The 13,472-nt window shown below is 62.8% G+C and overlaps 1 protein-coding gene across 1 annotated transcript; it reads left to right on the top strand.

The window, feature by feature from the left end:
- The first annotated feature begins 1,930 nt into the window (after nucleotides 1–1,930).
- LOC116507540 (apoptosis-inducing factor 3-like) lies at nucleotides 1,931–10,689 on the top strand. Its single transcript, XM_032215753.1, has 18 exons — nucleotides 1,931–2,040; nucleotides 2,828–2,937; nucleotides 3,233–3,342; nucleotides 4,435–4,479; nucleotides 4,578–4,659; nucleotides 4,763–4,875; nucleotides 5,202–5,288; nucleotides 5,603–5,694; nucleotides 5,796–5,926; nucleotides 6,039–6,154; nucleotides 6,547–6,618; nucleotides 6,713–6,776; nucleotides 7,147–7,223; nucleotides 7,299–7,416; nucleotides 7,889–7,987; nucleotides 8,116–8,191; nucleotides 8,716–8,820; nucleotides 8,900–10,689. Exons 2-18 carry the CDS (start codon nucleotides 2,829–2,831, stop codon nucleotides 8,946–8,948), a joined length of 1,545 nt encoding a protein of 514 aa, XP_032071644.1. The 5' UTR covers nucleotides 1,931–2,040; nucleotide 2,828; the 3' UTR covers nucleotides 8,949–10,689.
- The last annotated feature ends 2,783 nt before the right edge of the window (nucleotides 10,690–13,472 follow it).

Below are 13,472 nucleotides of genomic sequence, written 5' to 3'. Positions count from 1 at the left end.
TAGAGAGAGCTTTACTTGTTGGCATCAGTGCCGGTTTCGCCTTCCCCGCTCGGGGGCTCGTCCGAGTCTGGCCGGCGGGAAGCCCAGAAAAGAGGGTAGCGCTGGCCCGAAACAGGTGGCGGTGCCCGGACGGAGACCCTCAGGCGCAGCGGCAGGTCGTCTCCTCGGGCGCTTCTGCGGTGCAGCCCCTGCAGCCCCCGGTCCGCTGGAATGGGCAGGGCCCCAACGCTGCCCTACCCGCCCGCCCCCTCGGCTGGGAGTCGCCAGGATTCTCGCCGGCGGAGTCGGGCGGCTTATAAATGCCTACATGAATGCACGCCGCCCACTTTGGGCAAGTTCGGAGGCGGCGCCAGGTTGAATGGGCGATGGAGGGACGGTCCGCTTGTAGGCGCGTCCCGTCCCCTCTTTTGTTCCGAGACGCCGCCGCCGCCGCCGCCGCCCTGTGTCCCACTCCGATGGCAGCACCGCCAAGCCTCGGTGAGTCTGGGCTCCTGGGTGGGGGGCGGCTCTGAGGATGGAGCGGGGGCCTTGGCTGAGTGGGCGGGGGGGGGGGAGCCTCTCCGGGTGTGCCACGATGTGGGAGCAGAAGCCCTGGGCGTTCGAGGCTGAAGGCCCCCCTCCCGGGGATCCACTTGGCGCTGGGCTTTTATCTTCCTTGGGCGCCAAAGGGGCCGAGTTCCCCTCCCCTGCTGGAAACGGCCAGCTGGAATGTTGTGTGGGTCCAGTGCCGGAAGGCTCTTCGCCGGATCCCTCCAGGGCTTTGGGAGCTGAAAGGGGTCACAGCGCGGAGCGGAGATCGCTTGCCGCCTGGCTGTCTGCTCCGTCCAGCCCCCTGTCGTTCGAGTCCAACAACTGGGGCAGCCATTAACCCTGTACGAGGGGCCGCACTAGGTGGACCCACCAAGCCATTCGCCCGCCCTGCCTTTAGCGAGAGAAAGCAGCAACTCTCCTTCGGCTCCCTCCTGCCAGACTCTGGACTTGCCAAGGCGTCTCGTTCCCCCACCCCCCCAGCTCTGCTCCACTGTGACACCCCACCCCCGAATTCCCATCCTGGAAAACCTGTCTGGCTGGGAATTAAGGCAAGGACGCATCAGGCTTATTGCGTTTGTTTGAAGTGAGGTGGATAATTCTTCCTGGGGGGGGGGCATCACGGTTTGCAGCTATTCAAGAGGCAACCAGAAGGGGAGAGGCAGTTGACTTGGGTGGGGCTGGGGAAATGAGGCTACTTTACAATTTTTTTGACTTTATTACCTTAGCATTTCAGTTTGATTTGAGTTAAAGTTTCCCATAACAGACGGTCTTATCACCACAGAGAGCCCCTCTGGCGCGATGATTAGGCACCAGGGCAGAAATTAGGAGGCTGTGAGTTCTAGTCTCAGGAAGCCAGAGTTGGGCCAGTCCTTCTCTCTCACCCCTGGGGAAGGGGGGGGGACACCAAAAGACAAGCCAAACCTCCAAGCTCTTCCCCCATTTTTCAAAGTGGGGGTGGGATCCAAGTAGCGGTGGGGTGCCTGGGCAGCTGGGGCTCTGCCTCTGGCAGGGCTTAACTAAGAAGTGTGGTTGAAAGATTTTGCCTGGCAAAGATCTGCCCAGGTGGCAGAGTGGGACCTTGGCGCTCCCTGCCTCTTGCTCTGCTTGCAAAGGCGGCTCCTGCAGCTGCCCCAGGAAAGGCCAGCCTCCTCCTCCTCCTTTGACAGCCACCGAGGCTCCCAGCTGAGAAGCTCTCTCGTCCGGAGCGGGGTGGGGGGGGGAATCTTTGCGCTGCCCCAGTTCCCAGCGGCTGCTTATGGACCTTTTGGTGCCGGCCCCAGTGGCAGAAAGGGTGGGTGGGTTTTCTGAGGAGCCTCTACGGTCCTTTCAATGCACCATGCAGGACCTGCAGCTGCTGCAGAGGGGCCCCTGGGAGGGGAGGGGGGATGCGAGAGGGTCTCCCCAACTTCCTCCTTCCTCTCTCTTTCCAGCCTCAGCCCAGAAGGGGGATGGTGGAAACAGCCTGGTCACTCAGCGTGTCTGCCATGAAGATCAGCTCCAGGACGGCGAGTGAGTCAGCATCCCTGGGGTCAGGACAGGGCTGACCCCTCTGCTTGGGGGCTTCTTGTGCACAAGTTGAGCCGGCATGCATGCGGCTGCTGGCGCCCAGGTCAGCCTCCTGACCGGTTGAGGGGAGCCCCTCCGGGGTCAGAGAGAGGCTCCTGTTGGGGGGAAGAGGGCCGGGCTGCCCTTAGGGCCCCACCCTTTCCCTGCCCTGAGATGCGGCCCTCCTGCTTCTTCTTGGGTGGGTTGGTGGGTCTGGCTGGTGGGGCCTCCAAAGGAAAGAGGGGCTTTGCTGCTGAGACTGCAGCCGAGGCCCCTCAAGAGGCGACTGAATGCCTCCAAGGCTGCCTGGCCCTTGACCAGGGCCTGGCTGGTCCTTCAGAGCCTCCCTTGGGAGCTCGTAGGGGACTTCCCTCCCTCCCACCCACCCATCCTGGTGCAGCTGACCACGGTTTCTGAATGGATGGTCTGGGCCGGCTCTCTTCTGCAACCTCTGAGCCCTCAAGGCAGCCCTTGTGGGGTGGGGGGCTCAGCCAGGGGCTCCTTTTGGTTAAGGTGGGGGGGGGACACCACTATTTCCTGGCCATGTGTGAAATGCATCTCCTTTGGCCCATTCCAAGAGTCCCATTCCTGGCTTTTACACGGAGGTTGGGGGGGGGGGCGGCTTCCAACTGGTGCAGGGGGACCTGCTACCACCAGCACTTCCTCCAGTCCCAATCCATTTTGTGGGGGGGGGGCTCCTAGCCTAGCAAAGGCTTCTTGAGCCATGGCTCTTCCGCCCCCTTTGGTGCAGGATGCGGGAGGTCGAGGTGGCCGGATACCCTGTGCTGCTGTTGAGGGAAGGACCGGTCATCCGAGCGCTGGGCGGCCGCTGCCCTCATGCCGGAGCTGCCCTCTGCAAAGGTGAACCCCTCCTCCCCCCCCCCTGTGCAGCCTCCTCTGAACTGGGGAGGGTCTGGGTGGGGAGCAAAGGCCTGGCTTTCGGGTGCTCTGGATCCAGGCTCTGCTCATGGTGAGGGGCTGCTCCTCGTGGGGACCCCAAAGAGGCCTTGGACCTCAAGAGCACCCCACGCCCCCTTGAGGCCTGGGTGGTCCCGCAGTCTCAGCTGCCTCTCGGGGCATTTTGTGCTCCGGTTTCTCAGAGGACACTGCCTCTCCCTCCCCCCCCCCTCCGTGGGTCTCTTTTTCTGGCTTTCAGGCTACTTGGCAAAGGGCCGGTTGCGCTGCCCCTGGCATGGAGCCTGCTTCAGCACTGAGACCGGTGACATTGAGGAGTATCCCACCCTGGACTGTCTGCCTGTTTTCCAAGTACGTTTGAACTCTGCCTGCCCCCCCCCCCCCAAGGAGCATGTAAGGTCCCAGCTCCCAGAGGCTTTCATACACTGCTCTGGGTGGGGGGGGGGGGGCATCTTCTCCAGCCGCCTCCCAGTGTCTCTTTTCCTTGGGGGCCATGGATGACTCTGGAGCCCTTAAGAGGGGCAAGGAGCCCCCAGGTTGTCCTCTGCTGAGCTCTTGGGGTCTGTGCAGCTCCTGCCGGAGCCCACTGCGCTTGTGAGTGCGCCCCACAGGCCTAGGCCCGCTGGGCTTGTATGCCGTCCCAGCTGGGTGCAGCAGACTGGGGTTGGCCCTCCTCTTCCCACCCTGTGGGGCAACCCCACTGCTTTGGCACAGCAGCCCCAGCTGGCATCCGCTCTGCAACCTGGGCAGGATAAAAAGACCGTCCTGAGGATGCAGGCAGATTTCATTGAATCATATCCCACTTTCATAATGACTCAAGAGTAGAGGTTTCTTATTTACATCCCACATTTATTACGTTTACAAATAGCCCCAGGTAGAAAACAGACCCAGTGCTCCTCCCTCCTCCTCCTGTTTTCACACAGCAGCAACCTTATGAGGTGGGTTGGCCCGAGGGAGGGAGGGAGGGGCTGCTCCAAAGCCACCCAGCCGGCTTTCAAGCCCAAGGCAGGACTAGAACTCACCGTCTCCGTCTTTCCAACCTGAAGCTTTAACCGCTAGACCAACTGGCTGTGTGCACAGCTGCCTTCCAGTTGAAGCAAAACAGAACCGGTTAGCCGACCTGGTGGGCGAAGCAGTGACAGAAAGAGGGTGCCAGAGATAACCCCAGCCATCGCGGGAGAGGGCTGTGTCACGGGGAAGGCTCAGGGCTGGCCAGGCGCAGCGAGGCAGCCTGGTTAGGTGGGGGGGGGTAGGTCAGTTGGGGGACGAATGGGTCATCTGCCTTCCTGTCCTGGGCATCAGGAAGGGCACTCTTGGGCCCCCGGTTACTGCTTGTGGGGGGGGAGGCCTCAGAAAGGCCGCTCCTTCCAGACTGCCAAGGGAAGGGGAAGCCTGGCACGGTCTGGCCCCCGATCTCTCAGGAAAAGCCCTTTCTTGTTGCAGGTGACCGTGGAGGAGGGGCAGGTGCATATTTCAGCCAGGATGAAGGTAGGTGGGCCCCGTGCCTGATCTATAGTGGCCAGCAGGGCATCTCGCTGCTCCCCTCCCCTTCCTTCCTTCCCTCCCCTTCCTTCCTTCCCTGACAGGATCTCGAGAGCAGCCGCAGAGTGAAGCCCATGGCCAGAGAGTGCCAGATGGACCCCCAGACGATCCTGCTGCTGGGAGCAGGTGGGCCTGTGGTCAAGGCGGGGTGGTGGTGGTGGACAGAGCCAGGCTTTGGTCCAGGGACGGGGCAGAGCTGGACCGGATCTCTCCCTCCCCTCCCTGCCAGGCCCGGCAGCCCTGACCTGCGCGGAGACGCTTCGGCAAGAGGGTTTCACCGGAAGGATCGTCATGGCCACCTGGGAAGATCACCTTCCCTACGACAGGACAAAGTTGACCCAGGTTTGGGCTGGGGAGGGGCTTGCCTTGGCACGTGGGGGGGGAGGAGTTGAGTAGTGTGCAGAGGGGGGAGGGCAGCAGCTGCTGTGCAGAGGAGGAGGGGGGGTCACCCCCCCATTCTTGTGGTCAGGCATGAGCCTTTGGAAGCTGCCGTGGGAGAGGAAGGGGGCTGGCCCAAGAAAGCACATTGAGGTCCAGAGGTGGGACACCTCCCCTCACGAGAGGAAAAGGGGGATGCCTCAGATTCCTATCCCCCCTCCCCTTGGATGCTCCCGATTGCTGAAAGGGCCCCCCAGCTCTTAAGCCTTGCTTCTCCTCCGGCCTCCTAGTACTCGGGGGCCCCAGCCGACAGCCTGTATCTCCGGAGCCAGAGTTTCTTGGATGCCCACGACATTGAAGTCCGGAAGCAGAGCGAGGTGGGTAGGGATGGTTTGGCACGATTCAACCTCCCCTTGGTGCTTTTTGTCCCGTCCCCATCCGGTGAGCAGGCGGCTCGGGCTGCCATGTCCCGAAGCTCAGAGGAGGAAACGGCTCCATTGAGGAAGGGTCACTCCTGCACTGGGAAGGAAACCAACCTCTGCCCGCTGGGCTCCCCCCTCACGGCTCCTGTGCCAGCAGCCACCGCGGGAAGGTCTCCTTCGAGTCTGCTGCTGGCTTGGGGTCAGCCTGGATGGGGGGAGGGGGTTTCACTTGGGCTTCTGCATCTGGCCTGACTTCCACACGGCTGCAGGTCGTGTCTCTGGATCCTGCAGGCAAGATGGCCCACTTCCGGGATGGGAGATCCCAGGCGTATAGCAGCCTGCTGATTGCCACAGGCAGCAGGTAAATGAGGCCCCCGGGGGAGGGGGGGAGCAGAGGGGGCGGCCCAGGTGTCACTGTGGGTACCAGGCGGGGACTGATGGGCTTCTCTCCCCTCTGCCCAGCCCTCGGAAGCTCCGGTGCCCAGGTTGTAGCCTGGATAATGTCCGCACGCTCCTCACCCCTGAAGATGCCGACCGGATCCTGGCCTTGGCCCTTGGCAAGACCGTCGTGATTGTAGGAGCCTCTTTCATTGGTATGGGGACTCTGGGCTCATCTGCACCCCCAGCTATGAGCTGCCCACCCCTCCCGCTTCGACTTTCCATGCCTGCCTCCTCTCAGCTCCTGGCCTTCCCCCCCCCTCACAGGGATGGAGGTGGCAGCCAGCCTGGTTGGCAAAGCAGCCCAGCTACACGTGGTGGAGAAAGAAGAGCTGCCCTACCTGCTGACCCTGGGGGGTCAGGTGGGCACCGTGGCCATGAAGGTAGGGAGGGGCAAGCGATCCCACAGCAAGGAGGGGGGTGCCCAGGGGCACCTCCACATAGGCTGATCCTTGCAGCCAAGTTCAAGCAGCAATTCCTGGGTGTCTGGGTGGAAAAACATCTCTAGCTTTCTTTTATTGTAGCCGCCACCGGAAGACGGTGCGTCACAGGGAAAGTTCCTGAGCAATGCAAACATTTCTTTCTTTGGTGGGCACAAGTGCCCACTTGGCTCAAGGACTCCTGAGGCTCAGCAAAGCCCCTTCTAGGCCCCCCATGGCCTGTGAACTAGAGCTGCTTCCTGGAGCCGCCCTGGAGGGGAGGTGACTGGATGAGGGCACTGATCCAAGGAGAATAATCCTTCCTTCCTTCCTCTTTTTCCCTCCCTCCCTTCCAGATGCTCCAAGCCCAGGGAGTTCGGTTCCACATGAAGACAGATGTGGCCCAGATGCAGGGAGAAGATGGGAAGGTCTGGGACCCCCTGCTGCCCCAGAAGCTGGCAGATCAGGACTTTGAAAAGGGGGGGAGGGGCTGCTGCATCTCTGCCTCCTTTTCTTCCCCAGGTCACCAGGGTTGTCCTTAGCAACGGTTCAGTTCTCCCTGCGGACTTGGTGGTGGTGGGCATCGGTGAGTTGGAGGTGCTCTGGAACCATTTTCACACTGAAAGAGGAGGGGAGACGGGCAGGGCCGCCTTCTGCTACTTTTTAAGGCAGAAGGAGCCGCTTCCTATTTCCAATGGTCTGTGATCAGGATGGAACAGCGCCAGCATTTCCTCCTCTGCCCACCAGGGGGAGCAGCAAAGGCTGAGGGACAGAGGGCTCTGCTCCTGCCCACCAGCTGGGGGCACCAGGGCTGCAGCTGGCCACATCTGGAGGGGCAGGCTTTTTCTTGCAGCTGCCTTATTAGCAAGGATGTCCCCATGTCCTTGGAGGGAGTGGGGCCAGCCCTCACACGGGACCGCACTGGCCTGACCGGAGGCTCCACTTCCCCTCCACAGGCGTCACTCCGAATTCCAGTTTTGTCCAGGGAAGCTCCATCCGCCTTGACCGTGGCGGTGCCATCCTGGTGGACCTGGTAAGCAGGGGTGGGTCACCCTGAGGGAGTGCCTCCCCCCTCCATTCACTGACCAGTCTCTCTGCTCCCTTCCAGTTCATGCAGACCAGCGTCCCCTCTGTCTTTGCTGCTGGGGACGTGGCCTCCTTCCCCGTGGCTCTGTTTGGTGGAAAGTCTGCGTCCATCTATCACTGGCAGATCGCCCAAGCCCACGGTACCCGCCTCTTTCGAGCTACACTTTGGCTATGGGCCAGGAGGGGGCACAGTTGTCAGTAGCCAGTCCCACCCCAAGGATGGCAGAGCAGAAGCCGGGTCTAGCTGGGCCCTGAATCAGCCCCAGGAGAAGTCCCCGGGACATCCTGGCCCAGGCTGGAGGAAGCTCCTGGGAGGGGAGTTCTCTGAATGGGGCACTCGGCCTGCATCGACCCTCTCGTGGGCAACCTTGGCTCAAGTGCAGGGGAGCCTGTTGGCCCCTGCGTTCCCAGAGCAAGGCTGGGCTGGGTCTCCTCGGAGCCGCTGGTTTCCCCCAGGTGTGGCGCAGGGCAAGCCCAGGGCTGTGCTCCATTTCCAGACCTTTTGCGTGGGCCCAACTGGGTCCCTGCCCCCCCCCAGCCCCCAGAGCCCTTGAGACAGCCAGCTTCCTCGCCTGGCAAGGGGGGCAGACGGCCTGTCTCTTTCCTGCCCAGGACATGTGGCGGCCCTGAACATGTTGCGCAGGCAGAAGCCGCTCCACACGGTGCCCTTCTTCTGGACGAAGCTGCAGTCGAAGAGCATCCGCTACGCAGGTACGGCTGGGGGGTGGAGGGGGGGCCGTCCGGGTAGGGCAGCGAGGCGTACAAGGTGGAAGCTCTGAGGTCCGGGAAGGCTTCCAGGGCTGCTCGGCCGGAGTGAACCTCTCCCTGCTCTTTCTCAGGCTACGGGAAGGGCTACACGGAGACTGTGCCGAAAGGCGAACTGGGCCAGGAGAGGTTCCTCCTTTTCTACCTGAGGTGAGGAGCAGCCGGAGAGGCAAAGCACCTACCTGGCTTTCAGGAGCAAGACAAGCAGGTTCTACGCAAGGAGGGAGCTGGGGAAATCCTCCTTTCCTATTGCGATAATGGCGACCTCACCTCCATTAGCATCTGTTCCCCATAGTTGTGCCCCACCCAAATGCCAATGGGGGCAGAGGGGGAACTCTGCTTAGCGGTGACCCAGTCTTTGCAGTCAGGAACACGGGGGGAGGTTGGGGAGGAAGCAACTGCCTTGCCTCTCTCACAGCTTTTGGGGCCCTCTGCACCAGCGGTGAAATTCAATTTTTTTTTACTATCAGTCCAGTGGGCGTGGCAGGGGAAGGACACTGCAAAATCCCCATTCCCTCCGCACAGAGGTGGCATTTGCCGGTCCTCCCAACTACTCAAAATTTCCACTATGGCTTCTCCAGAACCCGTCAGAACCTGCTGAATTTCACCCCTGCTCTGCACCCCTCCCCCTCCCCAGGGAGATGGCTCCCCCCCTGACCACTCTTCTCCCCCAGGGATGGCTGGGTGACTGCAGTGGCCAGCCTGAACTTTGACCCCCTGGTGGCCGTGGTGGCCGAGACCCTGTACTCCGGGAAACGCATCTCCAAGCAGGAGGCAGAGTAAGTCCCCCCCTCCCCAATTGCCAGTCCCCTGGTCCTTTGTCCTGAGCCCCCCCTGAGCCAAGTGGCCTCTTTGCAGGTCCATGATGGAGGCGAAGGAGGTGCTGAATGAAGAGCCGCCCCAATAGACGGCCTCACCGCTTGGGGGTCACAGGCAGAAGCCCCCTTTCACCCAGCTGAAATAAACCGAGAACAAGAAAACTCTGACTTTGGTCCCCTTCTTCTGAGACTTTTGAGCAGGGGGCCACCGACCCCCAGGAGGCTTTTGGCTCTGCTCCAGCCTCGGGGCGCTAAGGCTTCCTGGCCTGGCAACTTTATGTGGACTTTAATTCCCAGAATCCCCCAGCCAGCCAGGTTGAAGTCCATGCATCTTCAAGGCTGGGAAAATCTGCTCTGGCGGGTGGGATGGTCAGACCCATTCAAGGTCGCCTCCGACTCCCTCCGGCTGGAACAAGGCCTTTCTCTGTTAAAGAAGAGACTGAAAGGAATGAAGAGTTGACTTCTGGGGCCCGCGGTTATTTATAGCTGCGGTCCTTGGGGGGGGGGGTGTAATCCCGCTGCAGGGCGAACTGGACCAAGAGCAACAGAGCCCCAAAAGGGGGGGGGAGAGGGAAGGTTATGAAATCTGTCCCTGCCCTCCCATGCAATGTTCCTTCCTAGCTTAGAACGAAGGAAGCAGGGACGCAGCACACCCAGTTCCAAGGCAGAAGCAGAATCCCCCCCAACCACCGCAGCCCTCTCGGGGTTCTCCCTTGGACCGCCAGCTTCCACAGCCCAGCAGTTCCACGCTCAGCCAGCAGGTGGAGTGGCCGTCCTGGCATCGATCCGCACGCCTGGAGGGCACCGACTCCTGAATGTCAGGGAAGCCTATACTGTCCCCCCCCCCCCCCAAAAGGTTGTCTGGGGACAGGACAAGGCAGAGGGCTGGGCCAGGGCAGCTTCTGTCTCCTCAACTCAGCTGGCAGGCTTCCACCTAGGTCCTGCCCCCCACCCCCCCCCACTGCTGGGCCAAGGGGGAAAGAGGATCACACACGCCCCTTTCCGCTCAGCCCCGCCTGCCTCTTCCTGTCACATCCTGGGAACTGGGCTGAACACCAGGGCACCCAGCGGTTGCAAGGGAGCCCCTGGCCAAGTCCACCACCCCAGGTGCTGCTGCTGCTGCTGCTGCCATGAGGGGCAAAAGGGCTCCGAGGGTCCCACCACCCATGCTCCCTGTGTGTGTGTGGTGTGTGTGTGTGTGTGTCGGGGTGGTGGTGGTGGGGAAACAGGTTGACTGGAAGCCTCTGCCCAGCAATGGAGACTCAAAGGAGGAGAACTGGGACCTCCTCTGGCCAGGGGAGCAGCCAGACACCCCCCATATCATCCACAGAGCCCAGCCGGGACCAGCTGAGGCAGCAGGCCAAGGACCGACTGGGCGGGGCAAAGCAGCACTCCACCACTTGCAGCTGTCCAACGAGGCCCCTCTCGGCCCGGCAGGAGAGGCCTGGACGTCCCGGGGGCTCCGGAGAAGGACGGACTAGCAGGCTGCCTTACCTGTCAAGGACCCGGTGCAGCTGCCGGCCGGGGCTGTGTCGGTCCGTCCGTCCGTCCGTCGGCCGGCCCTGGCCGAGTGCAGCTACGGCCAACAGTTCTTCAACTGGCAGCTTTAGTTGCCGGAGGGGACGTAAAGCGTGCCACTGAAGAACTGCTGCGGGTAGCCAAAGGGGCCGGAGCGCCAGGCTGGGGAGGGGGAGAGAGGGGCGCCGTTAGAGCGGAGGGAAGACCCGGCACTCGCCCCCCACCCAGCAGAAAGACCGGAGCCGCTTCCGCCCCAGACGCCGCCCGTCGCCTGAGTCATCGCAGCCCCGTCTCGGAGCTTCTCCGCAACCCCGGACCCGCCTGGCACCCGGCAAGACCCGCCGCCCGCGTGGAACGGCTAAGGCCGACGCGCATTCCCCGCGTGCCTGCTCCGGATGCTCCGCATTCCAGCCGTCTGACGGCCCCTCCGACGCCGCTGAACTTCGGCCCAAGGACGGGCAGGCGCTCCGCCCCGCCCCGCCCCGCCCGCCGCCGGCTGCGAGGCATGAATCAGCAGCAGGGGCGTCCCGGCCGCGGCCACCGAGGCGCGCGACGGCGGCTGCCCAGTTTCTGGCCCGGCGGGGCGCGGCAGAAAGTTTCTTCGGGGCGGCGAGCGGCGCGCTCCTTCCCCTCCGACAGCGGCCCGGCCGATCTCCCCCCGCGCGCCCGCTGCCAGCGGGAGCCCCGCGGCCGCCGCCCTCCCCGGGGCCCCCGCCCTCCCCGGGGCCCCCGTCGGGCAGAGGCTCCGCTGCGTCGCCCACCAGGGAAGGCGGAAGGTGACCCGACTGCGGCCGCCACCCCTTCGATGGCCAGAACCGGCCCCGGGTCGCCCCCGAGTGCCGCCGCCCGGTCCCCCGCCCTTCGTCGGAGGAGACTCCGGCCGGCCGACCGCTCATTCGGCCCGCCGCCTGCCCTGCCCTGCCGCCGCCGCCACGCTCGCTCACCGGCTGCCGCTGCCTCTGATCAGCTGGCCGCCTCGCTCGCCGCCCAATCGCCGCCCGGCCGCTCCGCCCTCGGATTGGCGGGCGGATCGGCCAATGGGCAGAAGCGGAGGCGGTTCCGTCACAGCCCCCCTGGCGAAAGCGGCCAATGCGCGAATGCGGCGGAGCTGATCGACGTGCCGGCCGCCGGGCGGGGGCTTGGCAAGAGCCGCCGGCCTGACTCGCGGCAAGGAGCCCTTTCCTTTCCCTGGCACGGCGCGGAGGAGGCTGCCGGGAAATGTAGTTTCGCCTCCGCCTGCGCCCTCCCGTCATGCCCAGCGCCACTGTGAGTTGGCATTTTCTTCCACTCGGGAGGGGGCCTTAAAGGGGCGAGAGCCCCCCCCCCGGCCCTCGCAGAGGCCTCCTGACCCGCAGAGCGCAGCCGTGGCCTCCCGGGACGCGCGGCGCGGCCCAGAGAACCAAGCGGGGCGCGACCACTCCCCCCGGAGGCCGCCACTCCTGCGCCAGGAAAGGCCCCCGGGGCGCCCCCGCGCCGCCCCCCCTTCGCGCGCACTGCAGCTTTAAGAATTCCACTTCGGTGACGTAGGCAAGATTCCGAGAAGTTGTTGCAAAGTGCGGGACCCAATCGGAAGTGGAGCTGTCCTCGGCCGCAGGCCAATCAGGGCCCCCGAGGGGCGTGGCCGAGAGAACTGAATTGAACCCGGTGACTTGGCAATCCTGGCGGTGCGGACGATGACTGTGCAGATTGCTTAAAGGGCCAGCGCCGCCCTTGCGCCCGATCCCGCGTGTCCAGCGCCCCCTCCCCCCCGCAAGAGCGAGCCGCTCGGTTCGGAAAGGAGCGCCCCGGACCCCCTCCCGCCCCTCTCCCTGCCCCGGCCGGGTGGACGAAGCAGCTGGAGCGCAGCTCTCATCGGTTAATCCGATGAGTCTGGAGCGGTTCTGGCCCGGCTGGGCCTTCGCAAGAAACGCGGAGCGCCTAGCGGACTACTTGGGTGCGATGCGATCCGAGCTCCTCCTCCTCCTCCCCCGCCAGGCCCTGAGAGGAGGGGCAGAGGGGACCGTAAAGGCAGGCGAGCGAGGAGGGGACACGCGGTGGCAAGGTCGCCCGCGACTGCTTCTGAAGGGTGGCAGAAGGGGCCTCCGAGGTCTTCTAGTCCTGCCAGGGCAGGAATCTTCCATTCTGCAACTTTATTGATGGAGAGACGGAGCTGGGCGGTTGAGATATAAATAAGCAAATCTCATGAAGAACGGGGCGGGGGGGGGGGGCTAAGAAAAGATCTGGGGGTGAAAGGAGGAGCAGGATTGTGTGCAAGGAAACAAATGCGATGCTTTTCCGTTGAGTCACAAAACCAGGCGGAGAATCTTGGCCAGGAATGGTGTAAGCATTGATCTGATACATGAAAGGGTTGACAAAGAAAGCAAATACATTTTATTTATTTGTAACATTTGTATAACTGTCCATCTTATGCCAAACTCTGGGGGGCTCCCAACTTTCAGGCCTCCTCAATAGATATTCAAAAGATGGGAAGTCTTAAATGTTTCTCAACCTGGGCCACTCTTGCTAGCTGGGGAATTCTGGGAGTTGAAGTCCACACATCTTAAAAGTGGCCGAGATTGAGTAGAACTGACCTACTCCATTTCTATGAGTCTCCAACCTGAAATGCATTTATTTCTTATATTTGTACAGGGACTTGCCCAAGGCCTGGGTGAACAGCAGGGTCTTTGAGGCTCCCTGAAATGCCAGCAGGGGAGGGCATGGGGGGGAGCCGCCTTCTCCAGCCACCCTGCACAATGGGCATCCCATCTGAAGGAACAGGAGGAGGAGAGGGTGGCTGGAGAAGGAGCCCAGGGACAGATGCCCTTTCCAGCTGGTGTTTGCTGCGGCCAAAGGCTCTGCATACAGAGTGATGCTTGGCAACACCACACATTCCCATAGCAGTAGCCAAGGTTGGCTACAGGTCCGCAGCCACCAGGCTTCCTTCCCACTGGGCCTGAGCGTAGGGAGAGAGCCCTACCCGTGCGGTTCTGGGGCTGAGGCCAAACGGAAAGGGCAGGCAGCCTTTGGCACCCTTCTTGCCCACCTCTTCAGTTCTCCCTGGACAGCCATTCCAAGCTGAGCCATGGCAGGAGAATGCCACTTACTTGCTGTCCCCC

This window comes from Thamnophis elegans, chromosome 4 (genome assembly GCF_009769535.1).
Source record: "Thamnophis elegans isolate rThaEle1 chromosome 4, rThaEle1.pri, whole genome shotgun sequence".
Classification (NCBI taxonomy): Eukaryota; Metazoa; Chordata; class Lepidosauria; order Squamata; family Colubridae; genus Thamnophis; species Thamnophis elegans.
Note: the sequence above shows the minus strand (reverse complement) of the source record. Positions and strands in the feature narration are given on the sequence as shown.